The 21339-nt window shown below is 37.8% G+C and overlaps 1 protein-coding gene across 1 annotated transcript; it reads right to left on the bottom strand.

Moving 5' to 3' along the window:
* Positions 1–2730: 2730 nt before the first annotated feature.
* Positions 2731–20754, bottom strand: scamp2 (secretory carrier membrane protein 2). The gene is made up of 9 exons (XM_023400340.2): positions 20592–20754; positions 14786–14863; positions 14308–14394; positions 12806–12917; positions 11144–11272; positions 10477–10636; positions 9313–9414; positions 5668–5785; positions 2731–4962 (listed from the first exon to the last, which is right to left on the bottom strand). The coding sequence occupies exons 1-9, from the start codon at positions 20646–20648 to the stop codon at positions 4813–4815; spliced, it is 993 nt and encodes a 330-aa protein (XP_023256108.1). The 5' UTR covers positions 20649–20754; the 3' UTR covers positions 2731–4812.
* Positions 20755–21339: the final 585 nt, after the last annotated feature.

Raw genomic sequence — 21339 nt, 5'->3', positions numbered from 1 at the left:
ACAGTGTACAGTTATACAGTTCCTTTTTTTCTAGTAGAATAGAAAGGCAAACAACCCTGCAGTAATACTTACAGATATTTTATGTCACTGTTTTCCTTTATACTTGTACTTCTTAACATTTCAGAGGAAAACATTGTACCTTTTACTCCACTGCATTTATTTGACAGCTTTAGTTATTATTCAGATTAAGATTTTAAATGCAGAGTATGATGATCTTATAAAATATAATACTGTGCTGTACTATTAAACTAAGCAGTAGTGTATAATAATACATATTCAATAATTCAGTGTATTATTAATGAAAATAACATCCTGCCTAATGCAGACTTGATTAGTGATACTTTCAGTACATTTTGCTGATAATACTGATACTAATATAATACTAATACTAATAATACTTTTACTTTAGTAACATTTTGGATGTTGCATTTTTACTTGACTTCAGTAAACACTTCTTCTGCCACTGGGATCAGTGCAGTAAGTGAGAAAGCGCGTGTTGGTAATTAGGGTGTTAGGTAATTAGTATGCTCACAATAACCCACTGGGGTATGACCTTTCCCTCTCTGTCAATACGAACACTTTGTCAGCAAAACATTTTTTTTTCTGTATCGTTCACGTTGCACCATGGGCATTGCTAAAGAGAAACCTTCATTTAGAATATAAACTGAAAATGTCACAACAAAAAAAGAACAACAAATGTTACTAATTGGTGGCTTGAGTCTCTTTCAATATGTGAGTGTCTCATAACTTTAGTGTTGCAGAGAGAGACTCCGGCCGAGTTGTTGATGGCTGTGTTTGATGGGAAGTAGCTGCAGTTATTTTGAGCTCCAGACAGAGCCTGGAGAAAGAAGCAGAGACTGACAGAGAGGCCGGGTGACAGACAGACAGATGGTTGAAGCAGCAGTTTCAGTGCGGATTCCCCACAGACTGTCTGGGTCACTGCAGACACAGAGTGGTCACAGAGGTCTTTTTCTCCTTTTTGTTTTGTGTCCGGTCTCCTCTGTTCTTCTTAAAATAAAGCAGGAGGAGGAAACGGACAGAAATGTCCTGAGGATGAGAAATCATATGGAGCTATTGATGAGGACACTGTCTGCAGGATGTTTAGCTGCTGTTTAATAGATCTTTTTTAATGTTCTGGCTGAAGGCAGACATTTCAGTTCAGCAACACGTAAACATATCAGCAAAGTAACAAGGGCAATTGATGTGAAACCTCCTGATATCAGACAAAATCATCCAACCACACAGCTCCTGTCCAACCAGTGCCACCTACAGACCCCACCCCCACTGGAATATATTATAATCTGCACTCTTCCTGCAGATCACTTCAAGCTCTGAGATATGTTCAGGCTGGCTTGCACACACAGCAAGTTTAAGATGCCTACACACAGATTTTCAATGATGTTCAAGTCAGCGGACTGTGAGGGCCGACCCGAAAGCCTCATCTTGTGCGAAGTAGTTCATGATGGATGTGATGTTTTATATGAACACGGATCCGAACGATCACAAACTAAAAGGTGTGTCAGAGTGATACAGTTTGTCTGGTAGTGTGATCATGTAAACTAAACAGTGAAGAAACAAGCTAGAATAGTAACATCTCCAAAACACAGTGTGTCACTGTTTATATTGGCCTCTCACCCAAAAGCCGCAGATTCGTCAGTCTTCACTGGTTTTTGGAATTTGATTAGCTATAAATGCTCAAGTCAAAAATAAAATATAAACTAACCTGGCTCATGTATTATTATCTAATTGTCTGGCTCTGTCTTGTGGAGGAGCCCTGCGTCAAAATATAAGATGTTTATTATGTGACGGCCCCAGGGCCTCTGCCAGGGTTTGTGTGTGTTCCTGGTTGGGTGGAGCTGGAGGCTATCAGAGAGAGATGGAGGCAGCTGACTGTTATGAATTTCCCCTAGGGGATAAATAAAGTATCTATCTATTTATCTATCTATCTAGCTGATAAAAGACCTATCCACCCTGACACTGAGGAGGCTCCCTCCTCCTTTGCACCACGTTGTCGTCTGTTTAAGTTTTGATTTTCTGTTTAGTTAATTTAGTATTTCTTCTAGTTCTACCTGCCAGCTAGATTTGTTGAAATTGCCATTTGTGTTATCTTGGGCTGCCTAGGACCTGATGGGAAACAGGAGGTGTCAGGGAATGTATTCAGAAGGCGGCGAAGCAGGAAACACATGCCTTAATTCATCCATCATTCAGGGTTCAACACAAGTGAAATGGAGCAAATATTTGCAGGATGTAAATGTAATGACACCATAGATTTAAGATGGTGCCGGCTGGCATGTGTACAGCCGGTCTGATGATGACCAAACAGCTCCCCCTTGTGGAGAATCTGCAGCCTGCTAAAGAGAAGGGTGTGAGTGAGTTTCAGGTCAGTTTCATGATGTTGTCCAGTAGCATGAAGCGCCTTTACTTCTGCAGTACGATCACATTCAGGTGACCTGAATAAACCCTCCTCTTGATTTAAGGTACACAGAAGAAATAAGAACAGAATAATGGTGGAGTATGAATGTCAATGCAAAAATGCTGAAGAACTGTTTGCCAACTTGATAAGACAAAGTTAAATCAAACGCAAAGATAAAGTAAAAGCATCAGAACCTCCACTCTCCCACAAAACCTGAGATTTCCCATTTATGTTTAGAATCTCATACGTACACAGATTTTGTAAAACTTATCAAAAACTATAAGGACTGTGATAAAGAAAACACATAGAGCTTGAAATGAAAGCAAAGCATTTTATTAGATTCTATATTCAATATTGAAATACAAAAGGCACTGAATTCTGTTCTCCTAATACAATACACACAGAGATGTGTGAATTAATACAAATCCTGTATTATATGATGGATGTTAAATTAGACCCTTATCTGCTGCAAGAACATCACACGAATGATCTGCGTTTGCGATTGTCCTTCAGGAACGCTGACATATGATCACATCCAAGCAGATGTTTTAAAACAGTACATCAAGTAAAACACACGTGTGCATGTTTTAAAAAAAAAAAAAAAATCACATAGAAAATATACATCAGTACACAAATAATTTAGAGCTTGGTGGTATCTTACAGAGGTATAAGGAAGACTTTTGAGAATTTGGAATTGTTTTGTTCAGTGTAATGATCAGAGGAAGTGAAAATGCAATACCTTAGCTGTGTACTGGTGATGTTGAGACACTGGGTCTGTTCTTAGGTAGGGAACTTTTATGGCAAATTCACACTGGTCTGGTAAAAATTACAAATCAGATACACATCAGGGAAAATCTGGCATTCAAGTCTTGCCTTCTCCTCTCATACCTGTGACCATCACACTTCAGGAGAAAAACTATTTTCTGATTACTTTAAATGACCCCCCCCCCCGACTGAACGCGCTGCTGCATGAGTACATGAAAAAATAACTCGGCCTTCCTCCTGCATCTACAGTTAGTGGTGAAAACAACAGAGGAAGGTCTCAGATCAGATCCACTCAGCCCATTTAAGTAAACAGTATGAACTGGGTTCAGTCTACTTGGTGTAAATGTATTCATTTTACTGGCAAAAAATTTACATTTTAAACTCAGTATTACTTTGGTTTCCTTAGAAACGGCTCTAGAGCAAGGCTGTGTTCAAAGATGTAGCTGAAGCTGCACAAACCATTAAAATAAAGCAAAAAAAAACAAAAAACATCAGTTTATTGCTTTAGCAAAAAAATTTGACCTAAAGAGAAGCAAAAATTACATTTTGTCTGTATTCTAAATTAAAGAAGGAATTAGATTAGATGTTTGCAATCATGAAATTAAGTGAGGCATAACACAGCATCAACCATCATGTGATACCAAGACTCACTATAAAACACTTCCACCAATGATACCACAGTGGTTTTACAAAGTTTTGGTTCCAGAGAGAAGTCAAGTCGACAGCAGTCTTACAATCTGAAAGTGACGGGGGAGGCTGTCAGTCTATTCTTGGTATTCTTTCTCATTAAGTAAATGATGCCAGATTTAAATTAATATTTACAGTAAGAGTAATATCCATTCAAAACCAATTAACTACATGACGGATCAGTTTTCTTCCTCGTTAGAAGGAAATTTGCAGCATACAAAACAAATTTTTTCCAAACTGGGTCCAACGACGAAGAGAAATGTTTTTCAGGAGAGAAAAAAAAGCTGAATAAATGAGGGAAACAGAAACCCTTCATCTTATTTATATTACATGATCAGTATCCACCATCAGTGTGGAAAAAAAAAAAAAAAAAAGCAAGCATACTGCAGCCACATGAATATATGTGACCAGCAACCACACACTCAGGCACACGCCTACACAGTCACACATTACGCTGAAGAGCATTGTCAAAAAGTGCACACAAAATATACAAAGCCAAGACACACTGAAATAGCAATCAGTCAACTTCATTCATGCTTTCCACCTCCAAATGCACTTAATGTGTGACTTCCCCCCCGACTGCCTTTTACACCCAAACAGAGCCGGACCGAGTCACTCTGCAGGAGACACGCTGAATGTGAAAAGCAAAGTTAACCTGGGGAATTACATGTTGTCCATTGGGGGTGAGGGTGAAAGGAGGGAGGCTAATAATGTAGCCTCACCTAGCTCAAGGTCTATACATTATAAGGTTAGATTATAATTTTGCAGCCACTGGCTCCAAAAGGCAGGAGCTGCTCCAAGAGTACCAATAACTCCCAGGAAGAATCACTGTTACTTTGGTGCCAACCAAATTTCAGTGAACCTAAATGTCCTCAATGAGTCATCTAGACCTGATAACATATAGACCTTGACCTGTTAAATGGAGCTCATCTTAGCTCAGTCTAACATTAGTTGTTTGCCTGGAAGGCTCCCTGGGCAGCGGAAGAAGCTGCACCAGCGGCGGCTGTCTGGAAGGTTTTATTGGTAAAGACGCCCTGTGAGAACTCCTGCTGGGCCTTCTGGAAACTGGCTCCGGTCCGGCGGTACAGGCTGTGGACCTGAGGAGGAGGGGATGGTGAGCAAATGGTGTCTCTGAGTCACACTGGTGAGGGATAGTGACACCTAGAATAACTGTTTAGTTTAATAGACCCCTGATCAACAACTGGATTTGGATCAATACTGACAACTGCTTTGTCCACAATTGTTCCATTGAACTCCGTTGTTGTCCAAAAACAAATAAAACATCACTGAGCACCGTAGTTAAATCTGACTACACACCATGATACTAGATCATGCTAATCTACATTTGGAAATTATTCCAAATACACTGTTTACTCTATTTGAGTAAGATTGGCTAAAAACTACGATGCCCAGCTGTAATTTTTGTCTTTATAAGCTGGATGTTAACATCTGTTTATGAACTATTTTCACTTACCTACTAAATCATTTCCTGGCTTTTTCTTAATAACTTGAATACGACATATGTGTACTACATAACTGTAGTAACTAACACTCCTTTTCCCATCAGCAACACATTGTGCAGGCCTTTCTTGGAAATATCCAACAGTAGCAACAGCTAATTCTTAGGAAATTTTGAGGAAAGTTTCCAGGAAATTAGCTAGAAAATATGGGACTGGTAACATAAAGCATTACCTAATAACAATAGTGAACACCAATTTAGCTTCTGCAGTTATTAAGGATTTGTAATTTGCAAACCCACAAGTTGGAGCTGAAAATATAAAGAAAAGTGAATAAACTCTTACCATCTTGAGCAGGATGACGGACAGCACGGCGCACATGGTGAAGAGGATGGCCACGATGATCATGATGGCTCCCACTGCCTTGTATGTACCGATGGCAGTGAAGGCAGCGATCCAACCACTGGAGTCAACAAACATCATCAAGTTAAAGGTGATTTTTTATCAACAGCTTTAGTTTAACTGAATGTCAAACATTTGTTTACAGGCACACACAGTTTACAGGTATCCTTAATGGGAGTTTGGTTACATTTAGGGAGAGAAGAAGAATGTGTTGAAGAAGCAGCGTAAGATGCAAGAAGAAGCAGAATGAAGGTCGCCAATCATAAAATTGTGATTTAAAAGAAAACAAAATAATTAATATTACCTAATACATGAGATATGAACATATTAACAATAACAATAATAATAATAAGCTATTTGCATGGACACTGATAGAAATAGAACTGCCGGCTTTGGGCCAATAGAGGCACAGTCGTGTCAAAATATACCACGCATGAATACCAATGGTTTTGGAGCATTCAATAGAGACATGGAGAAAAGCTCATAATCTGTTACACATCTCTCAATATAAGCAAGGATATTCTTCAGTTTGGAGCAACCCATCAATTCTAATAGGAAAAACGACCCTGTGGGAATCATGGTTGAATGAGAATATGAGTAAAGTTAGTGATATAGTGATATACAGGACAGACATGTTACAATATTTTAATCCAAGGAGTGGGCAATCAACCTCAGTTTTTTTTTTTTTTAATTAAATTATGGCAAAATCCAGATTTTAGGTATTTCATGTGTCCCGATTGGTTTCGTTACTTGTTCTCCATTGACTCAGTGTAATATGTTGTCTTGTATTGCATCATGTTTTCTATAAATTGGAAAAAGGTTCAATTCCAAATACACAAATAAATTATAAATAAAGTATATTATAAATAAATTATAAAAATAAATAAATAAATGATGAACATAATAAAAGTGATATTATTACAACATGAAAGTGTGCTCTAAAAGATCAAATAAAACACATTTCAAAGTGTGGGTAAATTTTCATATTAATATCCCAGAAGCCCCTTTGTTGTTTTCAGAATAAGTAGTTGAAAATTGTGCTGCTTCGTGATTTTCATCTCATCAGCAGAGGAACAGCTACTGGGTCACTAATGGAACAACTGGCAAATCTCAAAAAACAAGACAGGATCCCCTCGACTTTCTTTTGTCATTATGCAAATTGCCTTAATGACATGACAAGTGCCAATATGAAATGGAAAAAGGGAAAGAGGGAAATGAAGAGCCACTTGGACAAGGGTCATTCTGGAAAGTGCCATCTTAAAATCAAAGGGCTTTTTTTTTTTTTTTTTTTTACCTTTAACTTCAGTTCATTTAAAGTGCACATCACCTAAAGAGTCTCTGCAGATGTTACAGGTTAACATATAACATCAGACACACAACTGTGAGACACGCACACACGCACAGGACTGAGGTTAGATTTAAGAATCTCAACAAAAGCTGAGCAGGGAGTTTATTCAATGCTTGTAATGGTAGTCAATGCAAAGATGCATCGGGACTGGTGTCATAGTGGCTTCAAAAGATTCAGATTAACATCCCTTCACTTTCTGAACACTTTATTCTGTTGAAAATTGAATTTTAAATGGATAATTACCATTTTTGCCCATCGGTCTTCACTCAATAATCCCTAACAGTTGGTGAAAACACAATTTTAGATTTTTTTGTAAAATTTATTGAAAATCCAAAACTGACAGGGCGACTGGTCAGAATTGAGAGACACATGAATGAACGCAGCTAACTACAGAGACCTCCTTGAAGAAAACCTGCACCAGAGAACAGGTGACCTGAGACTGGAGCGGCGGTTCACCTTTCAGCACAATGACCGAAGCAAAAAGTCAAGACAAAGCTGGAGTGGCTTCGGGACAAGTCTCTCACTGTGAGTGTGAGTGGCCCAGCCAAAGCCCAGACTCAACTCACATACGACATCTGTAGAAACACCTGAAGGCGGCAGCTCACAGATGTTTCCCATCCAGTCGAATTAAAGGATCTGCCAGGAATAATGGGATAAACTGCCCAAATCCAGGTGTGTAAAGGCTGAAAAGACCCAAGAGGACTCAAAACTGTAACTTTTGCTAAAGATGCTTCTTTAAAAAGACTGGATTAAAGGTCTGAGTACTTCTGTAAATGACAGGTTTCAGTTTTTGTTTTTTTAAATAAATTAGCAAAATTTCTAAAAACATGTTTTCACTTGTCACTGTGGGTTATTGAGCGTAGATTGATGAACATAAATGGTAATTTTATCAATTTGCAATTAAATCTGCAACACAATAAAGTGTTCACAATGTGGATTCTTTCTGAAGGGACTGTATATGATCAAACTCCTTAGAACCTGTCAGGACTCTGGTGGCTGTGTTTTGGACCAAATGCAAAGGGCACAGTACAGAAGTGGATTCTGGATGTACTTAAAGTATCTACCAGGATTTCTGCATCTGAATTGGATGGAAGGGAGTTTTTGTGACTCAAAAGAGAGAGATGAAAAACTATTCCTAAATTCTTGACTGTATGTATGTGTAAGTCTGAGAAGTTGTGCAGCATCAGGATTTATGGAAAAATCCATGAAAACCGATCTGATCTTTTTAAAGTAGGTAGTCAGGGAAACAAAAGCAGGTGATGATACCATATGTAGTATTATTTAAGTATTCATCTGCCCATATTGTACTGACTATATTAAGTATTCATTATCTATTTTGTAATTTTTGGACCTCTTTGTCCAAGTTATTTAAAATGGTAAAATAAGCATTGTCATAAAAAATCTAAATCTTAAATCACTTTTTAAAACATATTTAAACAGACTACCTTAATTTACTAAACTTTTTTGTCATATTCCTTCTTATACTTGTATTAAAACAGGCTTTACTCAGTATTATCATTCCAATTCATAACAACATTAACAGATAAAATATTTCAAAAGTACTTATGAAGGAGAAAAATGAAAGAGAGAAAAAAGTAATCATAAAAGGAAAAAAATTAAAGTCCAGTATTTAAAAAACGGCCGGCAGCCTGACAACAGAGGCCAAGTCACCATCTGCTTTTAAAATAGACCTGTGAAGTGATAATCTAATTTATATTCTGGTCGTTTTATTCTCGAGTAGAAAGCCCATCCATTTACCACATAACTCGTTTTGCCCAAAACCACAATATACAGACAAGGCGAGAAGAAAGCGAGTGTTGGCAAAAGGTAGCAGAGACAGAAAGCAGCAGAAACTTACAGAGTTACCAGCAGACAGAGAGGCAGTCGGCTAGAGGCTGAGGGATGGAAAGTCTCTGTCAGAAGAGATGGAAGAATGCAGAAAATGACAAAAAAAAAGAATAGAGAGAAGACAGCAGCTTATCGGCCAGCTGACTGGAAGCAATCCAGACACTAAACACAAGGAGCCACAAGTAAACAGAAAACCTGTTTGAATCAGTCAGGAGAAATGTTTGAAATCACCAATAAATCCAGTTAATTATCTTTAATATGTTTAGATTAGCTCAATTAAAATTGAGATTGGATGTAAAGACATTTACAGTGGGGACAGTATCCAAACCATTTATAAACTTAATTTCTAATCTCTCTAAATGTTAACATTAAATAAAGAGTGTGTGACTCACCTGTTCCCCCAGCCGGGGATACCTACAGCCTGGATAATGAAGATAACCACTTGGCAGAAAAACACAAAGAAGAAGAAGAAGAAGCTGAAGGAGCTGTCAGTCCTAAAAATGAGAAAACATACATTTAATTAATATTACATTACACATTACACAGTAATGTAAAACAAAGTGATGCAAAACAAAACAAATAAATGGACGAGGTTGAAGCAAAGAATGTTGTGTCGTAAACAAAGTGACATTTCCTCTGTCGAGTCCATTACTTTCTATATTAGCACATTGACAGGTGTATTACTGTGCACTGTACACTCAGCTGGCAGGTTATTAGGAAAACTAATGGAGTCTAATGCAACAGCCCTGCAGTAAATGCTCCTTCATGAAGGTTATAATGTTCAGTTTTTGTTTGAGAGGTGCTGATTAAACTTCATGGTTATTTTGGAGGATGTTGTTTGTGGGGCTGTTAAATGATGTTATGTTATGTTACAGCCATTTATATTAATGAGAGTAGAGTAAATAATAGAAAACACCTCTCAGTATAACTACATCCTCCACAATGATCACACAAACCAAGGAGGATTTACTGCAGGACCATTGTATTGCACTGCATTACTTCTACCTAACAGCACATAATAACTTGCAATATAGCACAAAATATATATTTTTGTTGTTGTTGCTATAGTTACTTTATAATTTAACAGATCTTGTGCACTGACTCATACCTGAGGTGTCAATTAAGGTGTTAAACTGTTTTAACCGACACCTGCGAACCAAAGAGAAAACAGTGTTTCCCATGACCATGGTGTGATAAAAAGATAATGCAGATGAGGACCACTACATTACTATACTACTAAGTTACATTTAACACTAACATATAAGCTACCTATGTGGATTACTATAATGTATAACAACAGTTAAAATTATTATGTGTTCTGTTGTATCTCCTTTGGCTCACTGTGCATCACAGGATAAAACAATAAGCCAGAGAGCTCGGCTAAACATGTCCTCATATAACTTTGTATGAGTTGCATACAAGATGAGAGGTTGGCATGGAAACATAGTGGTTGCAATTATATTAAATAGTCATCTAACACTGATTTCCTCTTGAAGCAGCAGGCATGGTGATCATTACTGTGTGGTGTATGTAGCAGGAGCACCGGATAGACTCACTTGAAGGCCTTGTACACGGGCCGGTACCAGCAGAGGAAGGAGCAGGGACTGAAGAGGATGAGCCAGAGGATAGCGAGGCCAAAATCCACACCATGGTTAGCACCAGTGGTGAAGTAAGCCAGAGAAGCCAGCAGGTTGAGGAATAGAGTCACACAGTTTACTGAGGAAACAGAGAGAGAGCCACATCTCAATCACACTAATAATATCAGTAATATCAGCATCATCTTCATTTATATAGCAAACACAAACAGCTCTAGCGCAGCTGCTGTAAATAAGTGAAGAACGTTGTAGTAAGTCTTACAAAGCTCTTGACAAACATAATGAATGTTAACAGGTACTAACACCAAACTGGAGTTTGTCTAAGATGACATTACATAATCAGTGAAAGTCAAAAGACTAAGTCAATGACACAGCAGCACTGATTATTAAAACACAATATCTGTCCAAAACGTTTTTGGTATTCAAACAGTTCAGAGAACAAAAATACACAGAAGTTTAATAATGTTTTACGGTGAGGCATCTCAGGTTTTGTGGCGATTTTCTGTAAAAATGCTAATCTCTAAAAATGTACACAACAATTCTTACTGCAGACAGAAACTGCATCACGCTGAAATGTCTTCTTATATTTCTGCCCTGATGCACAAATGCATCATGTTTATGTACTTACACATCCAGAGATAATACATCATCTTGCACACTCTCTGATACTCTGGGGGGATTTCCTCTGAGAAGTCCTGATAGAAACACGGTTTGATGGGGAAGCTTTTGGGAAGTGGAGGCCAGTTGTTCTCTTTACCTGTCGAGACAGAGACAATATCATCCCTGTTAGAAAACACAAGATATCCACTACTGCAGGAAGAGAAGCGCCAACTCTATCAAAATCATGACACTCCTCTAGCATTGTTACAGAAACTTCATTCATCATGTGGGTGGGACTCAATATACAGTAGCATTTCTATTCCAGCAGGTTTTTATTATTATCAATATTACATTCAGATAGGGCAAATATATACTAAACAGCACAGAAGTAATGTGAGTACACATGCAGACCAACACAACTGGTAGATTTCCCCCGTGCAGCAGGTTAAACACAGTTATATTGAAGTAGCCATTGTGGCAGTTAGATAAGATATCTAATGAGAAGGTCGAGTCCAGGATGTGGATGTATGTCACTGCCTCAGCTCTGGACTAACACACTATACAACACAGCTGATGTATCACATCTTCATACTGCATCTCATGAAGCCCACACTGTCCACATACACATCTGTAATTTATATTAAAATGTTTAGTTTTTTTTACTAATCAATCAGTTTGTTTGCCTCCGCCAACCAGCCAAGTTGCAGGAAATATGGTCACAGTCTCTCCTTCCTGAGTTACAGTGTTCAATAATGTGTGTGAGGTGTTTTTGTAGAACATTATGATGTCACAGTGAAGTTGACCTTTTGGATATAAAATGTCATCACTTAATTTTATCCTTATAGATATTTGAGTTCAATTGTGTCACAATTAAAGACTGAAATCTTGAGTTATGGCCAAAAATGTGTTTTGTGAGATCACACTGACCTTGACCTTTGACCTATGACCACCAAATTCTAATCACTTCATCTTTAAGTCTTAGTGAATGTTTGTGCTGGATGTAATGAAATTCCCTGTGAGCATTCCTGATATGTCACACTCACAAGAACATGAGGTCACCATGACCTTGAACTTTGAACTTATATATCACCTTCACGAGAATGGGACAGACAACCCAAACGCATAAAGCCTCCACCTCTGGCTATCCCCATGTGGACGAATAAAAATGTTCAGGTTTGAACGAACAAAGATATGAATAAAAGAAGAGCAAATTTTAACATTCAAGCTGTTTTAACCTGTAAATGTTTGATATTTTTGACTTGAAAAGCAACAATAACGAAGAATATGTGAATATGTGAATATGTGTCAGTAATTTTGTGTTGTGTTTAATTAATTGATTCAGCACAATAGTGGGATAAACATCCTGTACATGGAGGCTCTAGTTTTTCAATGCAGGTCAGGATCAACATTAACTCAACAAATAGCAAACACCAAAGTTGAAAATCCATGTAAATACGAAGCCAAACTGAAAGGTGATGCAACATCAATACGTGCCACCAGCATAGTTTGACTGTAACATGAATTTTATACTCAATATCTATTTCGTTATCAGAGTATTTTTTCACAGCTTGCGTGCAAGGATGTCATTTTTTTCACACAGCAGGAGAGGAGAGGAGAGGAGAGGAGGGGAGAGGAGAGGAGAGGAGGGGAGAGGAGAGGAGAGGAGGGGAGAGGTTTTGTCTTTAATGACCTGTCGGGCCTCTGCTCTGGAGCTCATGCTCTCTGCGGTCCAGCTCAGCAGCTTTTCTCTCCAGCTCCTCCTGCTGCCTCAGCAGGTTGGCCTGAGCTGCGGCAGCAGTCGCCTGAATAAGGAGAGTCAAGAACACTTTAGTCAACAAACACAGGAAATGTACAGGAATTTATCTTGGTGACATTAGTGCAGAGACATATCAGCAGCTCACGTTACAAACATATGGTGCAGAGACAAAAGGGCCTTGCACATACTGCAAGGCAAAATTTCAAAATAAAAGACAGTACACATATCAGCCTGCATTATATATTCAATATTTTACATATTTAACATCTGAGACAGGGATGAACTCGTGTAAACTATTACAGAGCCAACATGTAGATGAGCATTCACAAGTGTTTATAGAGGGGTAGCTGTGTTTTCAAAAGGCCATGACACTGTATGTTAGTCTAAAAATACATATTCATGATCATCATATCTGCTGTCTGACCTGGCAGAAAAAGGAAGGACGCAGGTGATCTGTAGTGCTATGAATATTTATGAGATTACAATTGGAACAAGGAGGCTCATTATAATATTGTGTAAACTGATGCTTGTGTTGCGCGAAAAACGTCCTCAGGTAACACTTGTTAATCTGAGGAGACGGTGGCTCTCTAGACTCATCTAGTAATTACAGATGTTAGATCCAACAAACTGTTGGCTAAAAGTAAAATCCTGAATGACTATATATAACTATGAGATGTTGTTGAGCTCTGTAATCTTAAGTAAACAAATGCTAAGTAAACATGACAACCTTCATAATGCAGTCGTGCCTCGGGCCAAACAGCAAAACCAAACAGGTCTTTTAAAAACAAGGTGTGGATTGTCTGTTAAACCTTTTAAAAGCTCATCATTCGACCTTTAATTATCCATTATCAGAATAACTCTTTTAACAGCAACTAGACTGCACCGACATGCATCATCCTCTCAGGCTGATAAAAGTTGGTTTAGTAGTGTCTCAGATCACACTGGAGGTAAATCTTTGGGTCTTTGATTGTAGTGCCTCGATTAGACCCATTAGTGCGTCAATGAATAATGGATTCTCTCATATTCAAGATACATTATGATTTTTGGCAAAAGCATCAATATATATATATTTTTTTTTTGTTATGGGAATATTCTAAGAAGAATGAACTCCACACCATCCTTTCTTGTATTTTTCTGTATTTTGTTTGTTTATTTAACTTTCCTCTAACTTTCTGTTTGTTTTGTCACTTTGTACAGTCCTCTCTATGTTCAGTGTTTTTCTTTTTTTTCTTTTTTTTAATACTGGCTTTATTTTGTAGAAACCTGAAGTAGCTGTGCCAACAGTGTGAACAAAAACAGAGCTGCAATAAAATATACAGTATACGACAACAGAGCCAGGAAACTACTGTCCTGTAATCTACTTCAGCGAAATATTTTTCAAGTGCAGCAGATAAGTGGAGGGTTTGGCAGAGAGAATCTCCACGACTGTGACTCACCTGTGGACTGGGCTCTGTAGATGGCTGTAACACAGCAGGCTGGTAGGGAGAGGTGGAGGCTGGAGTCGTATGAGTAGCTAAGCCTTCCTGGAAAATGATAAGCAAACAAATGGCAGTGGTGGTGATGAGGTGTACAAGGTTGAGACAACAAGACCAAGACCAAGAGGAAAATGAAGGAAGATAATGGGATGAATATTATGGAGAGTTAGAGGAAGCAGAAGGGTGGAAAGAACAAGAAAAATTAGATTAACAAGGGAAAGAAGAAAACCAAAACATACAGGAAAACCAGGAAGTAGGGGGATGATCAAAGATCAAACAAGAGGAGAAATAAAAGACAGAAGGAAAGAGAAGACAAAGACACAGGGAGTATGAGGAGATAAAAACAGGTTGAAGACAGATAAAGACGGAGCAAAACAAAAAATGACAATGGAGAAGGAAAAGGAAAACGACACAATGATACTGGTTTCAGATGCCTTACTGTGGACTGGGCAGGGAAGGGGCTGTACTGGTCAACTGGTTCTATACTGGGGTTGGTCATTTGTGTGACAGAAGGATCCTGCAAGACAACAACACATGTCATCCTCACCAGTCACTCATCTAATCACCACACACATAAACTACTAACACATCTGAGACAGTCAAGACACGGACTGACGCAAACCGCTGAAAAACTAAAGAACTAAACAATAAAAATTAAACAACTGTGCTGAAAAACAGAAAGTTGCAAATATAAATAATCATAATGGTTAACTGTTTAAATTCTCTTATACTGATTTATGTCTCTAATTATGTCACAGTTTCTAATTGACATGAATGAGTACCACCTGCACTGTGACATATTATGCTTTGTCCACACGGGAGGTGCCTGTGCCAGAATGTTGTCTTTTGGATCGCCTGAGCATCATTGCTATAAACATTAGCTGGACTTCAAATGTCCTCTAATCTTCAGTTTTGATATTTGTCCTCTGAAAAACACACAGACATTACTGCTGTTTATCTTATCTTCAGAGGAACTCTCCCTTAGGAACTTTCATTTCCTGGAGCACTGGAGGTAAAGTTTAAGAGAGTCTGGTACCATGTTCTGACCAAGTCTTAAGGTGAGTTACAATAACCTCCAACTATTGTTGCAATAACCCCCAGAGGTCTTGATGAATCATTAGCTTGGAAGAACTCTTTTCTGAACAGGAGTCAGGCACGGACCATTGGTAAACATTAATTGGCTCTGATGGGTGCTGTATGATCAAAGACCTCACAATGAGCTCAACTCTTTATAACTGATATGAGAAGACGCCAACTGCCGAGTCGGACAAGTGAAAGTCTGATAAAAGCAGATTTTACGGGGCTTTGTTTGGTCCTGTTGAATTCCATGAATTTTTCCAGGAAATTCCATGACTAAATCAAAGTGCTCCACTGACCTAAAAAAAGGGGTCCACATTACTGGATTTAAACACCATTTTCCAGTTGGAAAATCATTTGGAATATTGTGAAAGAAACCAGCTGAAATCTGCCATACACAGGAATGAATGGGTCAAATAAATTGAAGAGCTGCATTGATTGGTCAATTAATCAATCAACAGAAAATTTATTGCAAACAATTTTGATAATCATATCAATCATATACAGTTTTTATGCCATTATACTCTAGATCGAGTTTCTCCAATGTGCAGTTTTACATTATTGAAAACTGAATATTTCGTGGTTTTGGACTGTTAGTCAAACATCAAACCACAAACACAAATCTGAAGACATCACCAAGACCTTTGGAAAATTGTGATGAACATTTTTCACTATTCTCTGACATTTTATAGACTAAACTGTGGATTAATTGAAAAAATGACTGACAAATGAAAATAATCTCACAATAATCTCTCCATTCCTGTATACGTATACATTCCTGTAACCTGTTACCCGTTATTTGATTAACAAGGTGCAATTTGTAGAGTCCAGTCCTGCAAAACTATGCAGCCACGCAAAATATGCATTCATCTTATATGGTGTGGTTGTGATCCATTAGCTACGTTCCCTGAGAACCAGTGAGTATTAGATCCTCTGAGAATATTTCACATTCCTTTAATGTCCAGAATACAAATAAACAAATCACGATATTCCAGAAATTCCATGAGCGTTTTGACAACTAGTCAAAAAGGAAAATAACAACACATGTACTCTGTTCAATGCCCACCCTAAGTTCCTTAAGATTCGGGGACCCTTTATTAAACATATTACTAAGGAGAGTGGTGTTTAGTTCCATGGACTCTGTTTCTGACACACATTTCATGTCATGAGCTGGCAGTTTGTTTTATTTTGTTCTACTCTTTTATGTCTATTTGTTTTTTTTGTAAAAAAAAAAAAAAAAAAGGGAAAAATTTCACAGATAAAATATATATATAAAATAAGGAAAACATTTGATGTATCTTAATGTATCATATAGTTGTTATTAGCAAAATTACAATGCAACATTTAAAAAAGGTTAAAAGCTGTAAATATATTATGTATTATTTCATACTATATTATATATATTGCACACTACAGGGCCGAGATAACACTGGATTAGTCACCACAAACTAGTCTCAACAAAAACAAACAAACATTATAACCTTCATGAAGGGAGGAAATATTACAGCACAGTTGTATTAGACCGCATTAGTTTTAGCCTGATGTTCCTAATAAACTGACTACTGAGTGTATGATAAAACAAAACTTTTAACTAAAAACTGTCAGAACTATTTCTAGAATCTGTGTCAACGAATGAAGAACAAGAACCTCACATGACAACTCAACGCGTCCCCTACTGGTCATGTGATTAAAAGTGTGACCTCACTCGCAGTTACTTATCTGCCTCTGACACACCTGTTAACATTCCCAGAAGGAAACAGAGGGATATAACCCAACAGTTTCACTCCTTCATACTTGGCATTATGGGTAAAAAGAAATCTGGTTCAATGAAAAGTTAAAAAATTTAACTGATCACATCCTTTGAGACTGTTTTGACTACAACTACTTCTAACTTGGAATATTTTCAAAAATATCCTGGTGTGCGTTTTAAACGACAGATGACGTCTTTTAACACAGAATTCTCTGTCCATCACCACAGCTTAATGATACATTCAAAACTTATGATGCAAAATGTGTTTACCATATGTAAAAGGCAGGAAAAACATCCTGCTGAGTCACCACTAAAGAACTGCTTGAGCCTTTTGATGACACAGCACAGACTGCAGTGAACGAAGAACACTGTAACCAAAGTGATGACAAGCCTCTCTGAAATAAGACCTAAGCTGGGACGAGACGAAACAAGATGACACCATGTGTTAAAACAACAGCAAAGAGGTGTGGAGATGCACACGAAAGCACCTCTCCACTGATATTAAGATCTACAAGGGTCTGGCCTTAGAATTTGACTAATTCAAACCTAAAAGACTAGAAATAATTTGGAATCAAATCAGCAAGATGTCCTGACCTAAGTGTCTCTGTACCGGGAAACAGAATTTGCTGTGATAACCTTTGAATACCTAGGTGTGGCTATTGTACTCATTTCATAACTACAGCTGAATATTGCTACTAAACAGATTTAAGCCACCCTCCACATTGCATACCACAGCCCTGCAGTGTTACAACTTTTAGAAACACATAAGAGGACTCTGCAGATGACTGGGGAAGAAACCACCACATTAAACTTCAAGGTCACAGAGGGTGCACAAATATATGTGTGTGTGTTGTTATTATACTGAATTAATTTCAAAAGTTGGAAATATTTTAACTACTTTAACGTAACCACAGACAGCACACTTGTTTACACTCAACCAGTTCACAGTGAAGTGATCTGCACTATGGCGTACACAACATATTCCAGCTGCTAGTAGGTTATTTATTCAGCCACCTCCACACCCTGCAAGCAAACAGTGGTCTCCACTGACGTCACAGCTATTGTGCACCTGTTATGATAAAGTGTGACTCTGCATTACTGTCAAAGTGACTGTGTTATGTAATGTCATAGAAATCATAAAAGTATTCACAGATTCTTAATTTTGATTTGTAATGCAATATGGGTATTCACACATGAAATATGATATACTATGGTTGCCTTCAAGCCATGAATTTCTTATTTTACAAGCCTCAACAAACAAGCTTCAACAAAATTCTTCTACAAACCTGATTTTAAAAGACCTATAAAAAAAAGCAAGTGTGTTTAACATGGTGCTATAACCTAGATTAGATGTTATGTTATGTGTCTAGAAGCACTGCAATCTGGGCGTCCAAGTTCCTCAGCAGGCAAAGTCACATATTACCAACTGTCAATTGTGACTAATCTGTTAAAATCCAATTCACCTTTTATGCTGCATGTTAACCCCTGCCCACATTTTTGAGGAAGCTGACCAAAATGACACGCCTACAGTAAGAGAGAGGGAGTTGGGCCTGTTAGCGTATTTCCTTTCCTGCAAATTTTCAACTTTTGCTAATACATACTACATAAGAAGAAGAAAAAGATGGAGACTAGCATGTTTACAGCTTTACAGCTACAAAGAAAAAATGTGTCAAATCCTTTAAAAAAATAAGGTTTTCTTGTATTTACAAAACAAGAAGATTGTCTTTCTGTATATGTAAATAATAACAACAATAATAATAATAATAATAATAATTTTTTAGTTGAGATTTCAAACTTGGTAGTTTGAAATAACTGGGTGTTTACCAGATGGGGACGGTCTAGTGAAAAATTGCACTAAAGTTGCATTATGCAAAATGCAGAATCCACTGTTTTTGGAGCTCAATATATCACAACTGCTGATGCCTTTCTGATGACCATTCTTCTTTTAATGTGTTGTTCACCAGCCAAACCTTAGAGACATGCAACATTAAATCAGTGGAGGACCCCTTCTTAGATAATGTAAGCAATAATAAAATTGCAAGCATCTTGTCTCTTTGAAGAGTCTGGAGAGCAGAGATGCAACATTTAGTCGATTAATCAATTAGTCGATCAACAGAAGTTAATTAATCAAAAATTCTGATAATTCAAAAATCGTTCCCGTCGTTTTACAAACAAAAATGCTAGAAAGTTAGTGATTCTAGATTTTCAAATGTGAGATTTTGTGGTGTTTCTTTGTCATATCTGACTGTAAATTGAAGAGCTTCAGGTTTTTGATTTTGTCTTTAGTTTGCTTTTTTTCTGACTAAGAAATTAAGAGCGCTATCTTTTAACATTTGATCGATAACAATCAATAACCTTTGACATGAGGATAACAATACATCCCCATTTCATTTTCCAGTGCATTTCAAAATAGTAAATCCTCTTTTACAACAATTGACATCTTCCATGATGCACATTAAGAAACACTTCCATCTGTAGGTGAGCCTCTTTAACAATGAATCACCAAGTGTTAGATGGCCTACTTCCGAACATTGAAAAATACGGACTTTTCAATGAACACTGCTGGCAAGCTGTGTTCTAAAAAGTTATCCAGATTCAATATTTTTTAGGACACAAAGACAATGAAGTAACAGAGCTTTTTATAGATTGAATGGACTTCTAGGCTACATCCTGTAGGTTAGAAATTCAAACAGCAGCACGAATTGAGGTACAATAGTAAGCCTGAAATTTCATTTTTTTCATTTTTCCTCTCCCATTTATCATCTCATGACCCCTCAGCTTTATATTGCCGCCCTCTACACAGCCCTGACCACTAGGCTGGGAACCACTGGAGTAAACTAGGTAGCTATAGCATTACGTTGCTGCCTGATTAACACTGGCATTGAGTATTAACAACCTAGTAATGTCAGATAGAATTAGATATCAGTGACTGACTGTACCTTTACCAGTAATATAGTATTTTGAAACTGAGGTATTGGTACTTTTACTAAAGTAAAGGATCAGAGTACTTCTTCCACCAGTGAATTTAGAAAACATTACAGATTACAGGACTCCAAACCCATATCAAATCATATTCAACATATTAGAGAAGCCACATAGTCCTACGAAATCGTTTAAAATTGAATTGTAACAGTTGTAATGTGGCTAAAAAGGTTTGACACACATTCCTTACTGGCTACAGTTTAACTTCCTGCAACTAAACCCAAAGAATAACCCGCCCTCTTTTCTCACACAGACCGCTGATTGGTTGAAGCCCTGTCAATCAGCCATCGTTGCCAAATGGCTTTCAAGAAGGCAGAAGTAGATCCCGCCCCCACATCCTCCCAACAAGTTTCCTTTTAACGAATGATATGTCAGCACCCAGGCTCGACTGTTCCTTACCAGCTACTCAACTAAATCTTACACCAAACACACTTACATTGAAAGGGTTTTCGCTGTCAGGCGCTGCGAACGGGTTGTTATCAAATCCCGACATTTTGAAAAGGCTGCGGGGTTGTTTTATCCTCTCTGCGCGGGGAATAAACAACAAACTCTTTTCTGTCGCCTGTGTTGCCTCTCCTACTCACTTCCTCGAGTGAAGTTGTCAGCGCAGGCGCAGTGAGACAGCGGGGCAATGACGTGTACGTCAGTTGACACAGTTAACAGTCACGAAGTAAAGGTGCGCCACCTGTGGATTTCACTTCAGTGGTGTAATAAAAAGCTATCATTCCTGTCTTCTGCACGTGAAATGTTTTAGATCACTCACATGATGAATAAGTCATCATACGAGTTAAATGACATCCCCAGCCAATTAGCATCTTTCTTCAAAAGTATAGTTTTGTAATGATGTTAAGCACCAATAGATCAGTTATCTTGGATGCAAGGATGAAGGTTAATGACTTTCAGTTAAACCCCTGCGTTATTAAAATGAGTATTTGAACAAAGTAAATACATGATTTTGTATTAAATCCATAGATTTAAAGGTCTAGTCTGCTTGCAAGAAGAGTTGTATGTTTGTTTATAAATCTGTGACTGGAAGGAGCTACATTATACTGGGTGCATGGAGGCTAGTGAAAGATCAAGTAGGAAAACCTCATTCAAAATCCGACTGACATTTATATCTACGCTAATATCTGAAAATACGACTATGGAATGGCCTTCTCCACAGTGGCTTGCTTCATATGGGC

The sequence above is a fragment of the Seriola lalandi genome, unplaced genomic scaffold (genome assembly GCF_002814215.2).
Source record: "Seriola lalandi dorsalis isolate HSWRI2012SDOR001 ecotype SW California unplaced genomic scaffold, Sedor1 jcf7180002052274, whole genome shotgun sequence".
NCBI classification, from domain to species: Eukaryota; Metazoa; Chordata; class Actinopteri; order Carangiformes; family Carangidae; genus Seriola; species Seriola lalandi.
The sequence above is the reverse complement of the archived record's forward strand: the minus strand, read 5'-3'. Positions and strand labels throughout refer to the sequence as shown.

Bases quoted from the DNA above. Each gene is read 5' to 3' on its own strand.
- scamp2 (XM_023400340.2), bottom strand. From the start codon at position 20,648: ATGTCGGGATTTGATAACAACCCGTTCGCAGCGCCTGACAGCGAAAAC. The intron at 9,415-10,476 runs GTGAGTCTATCC...TCTCATTTTTAG, and splicing joins CCCGTGTACAAGGCCTTCAA to GACTGACAGCTCCTTCAGCT. The intron at 4,963-5,667 runs GTAAGAGTTTAT...CCTCCTCCTCAG, and splicing joins CCGTCATCCTGCTCAAGATG to GTCCACAGCCTGTACCGCCG.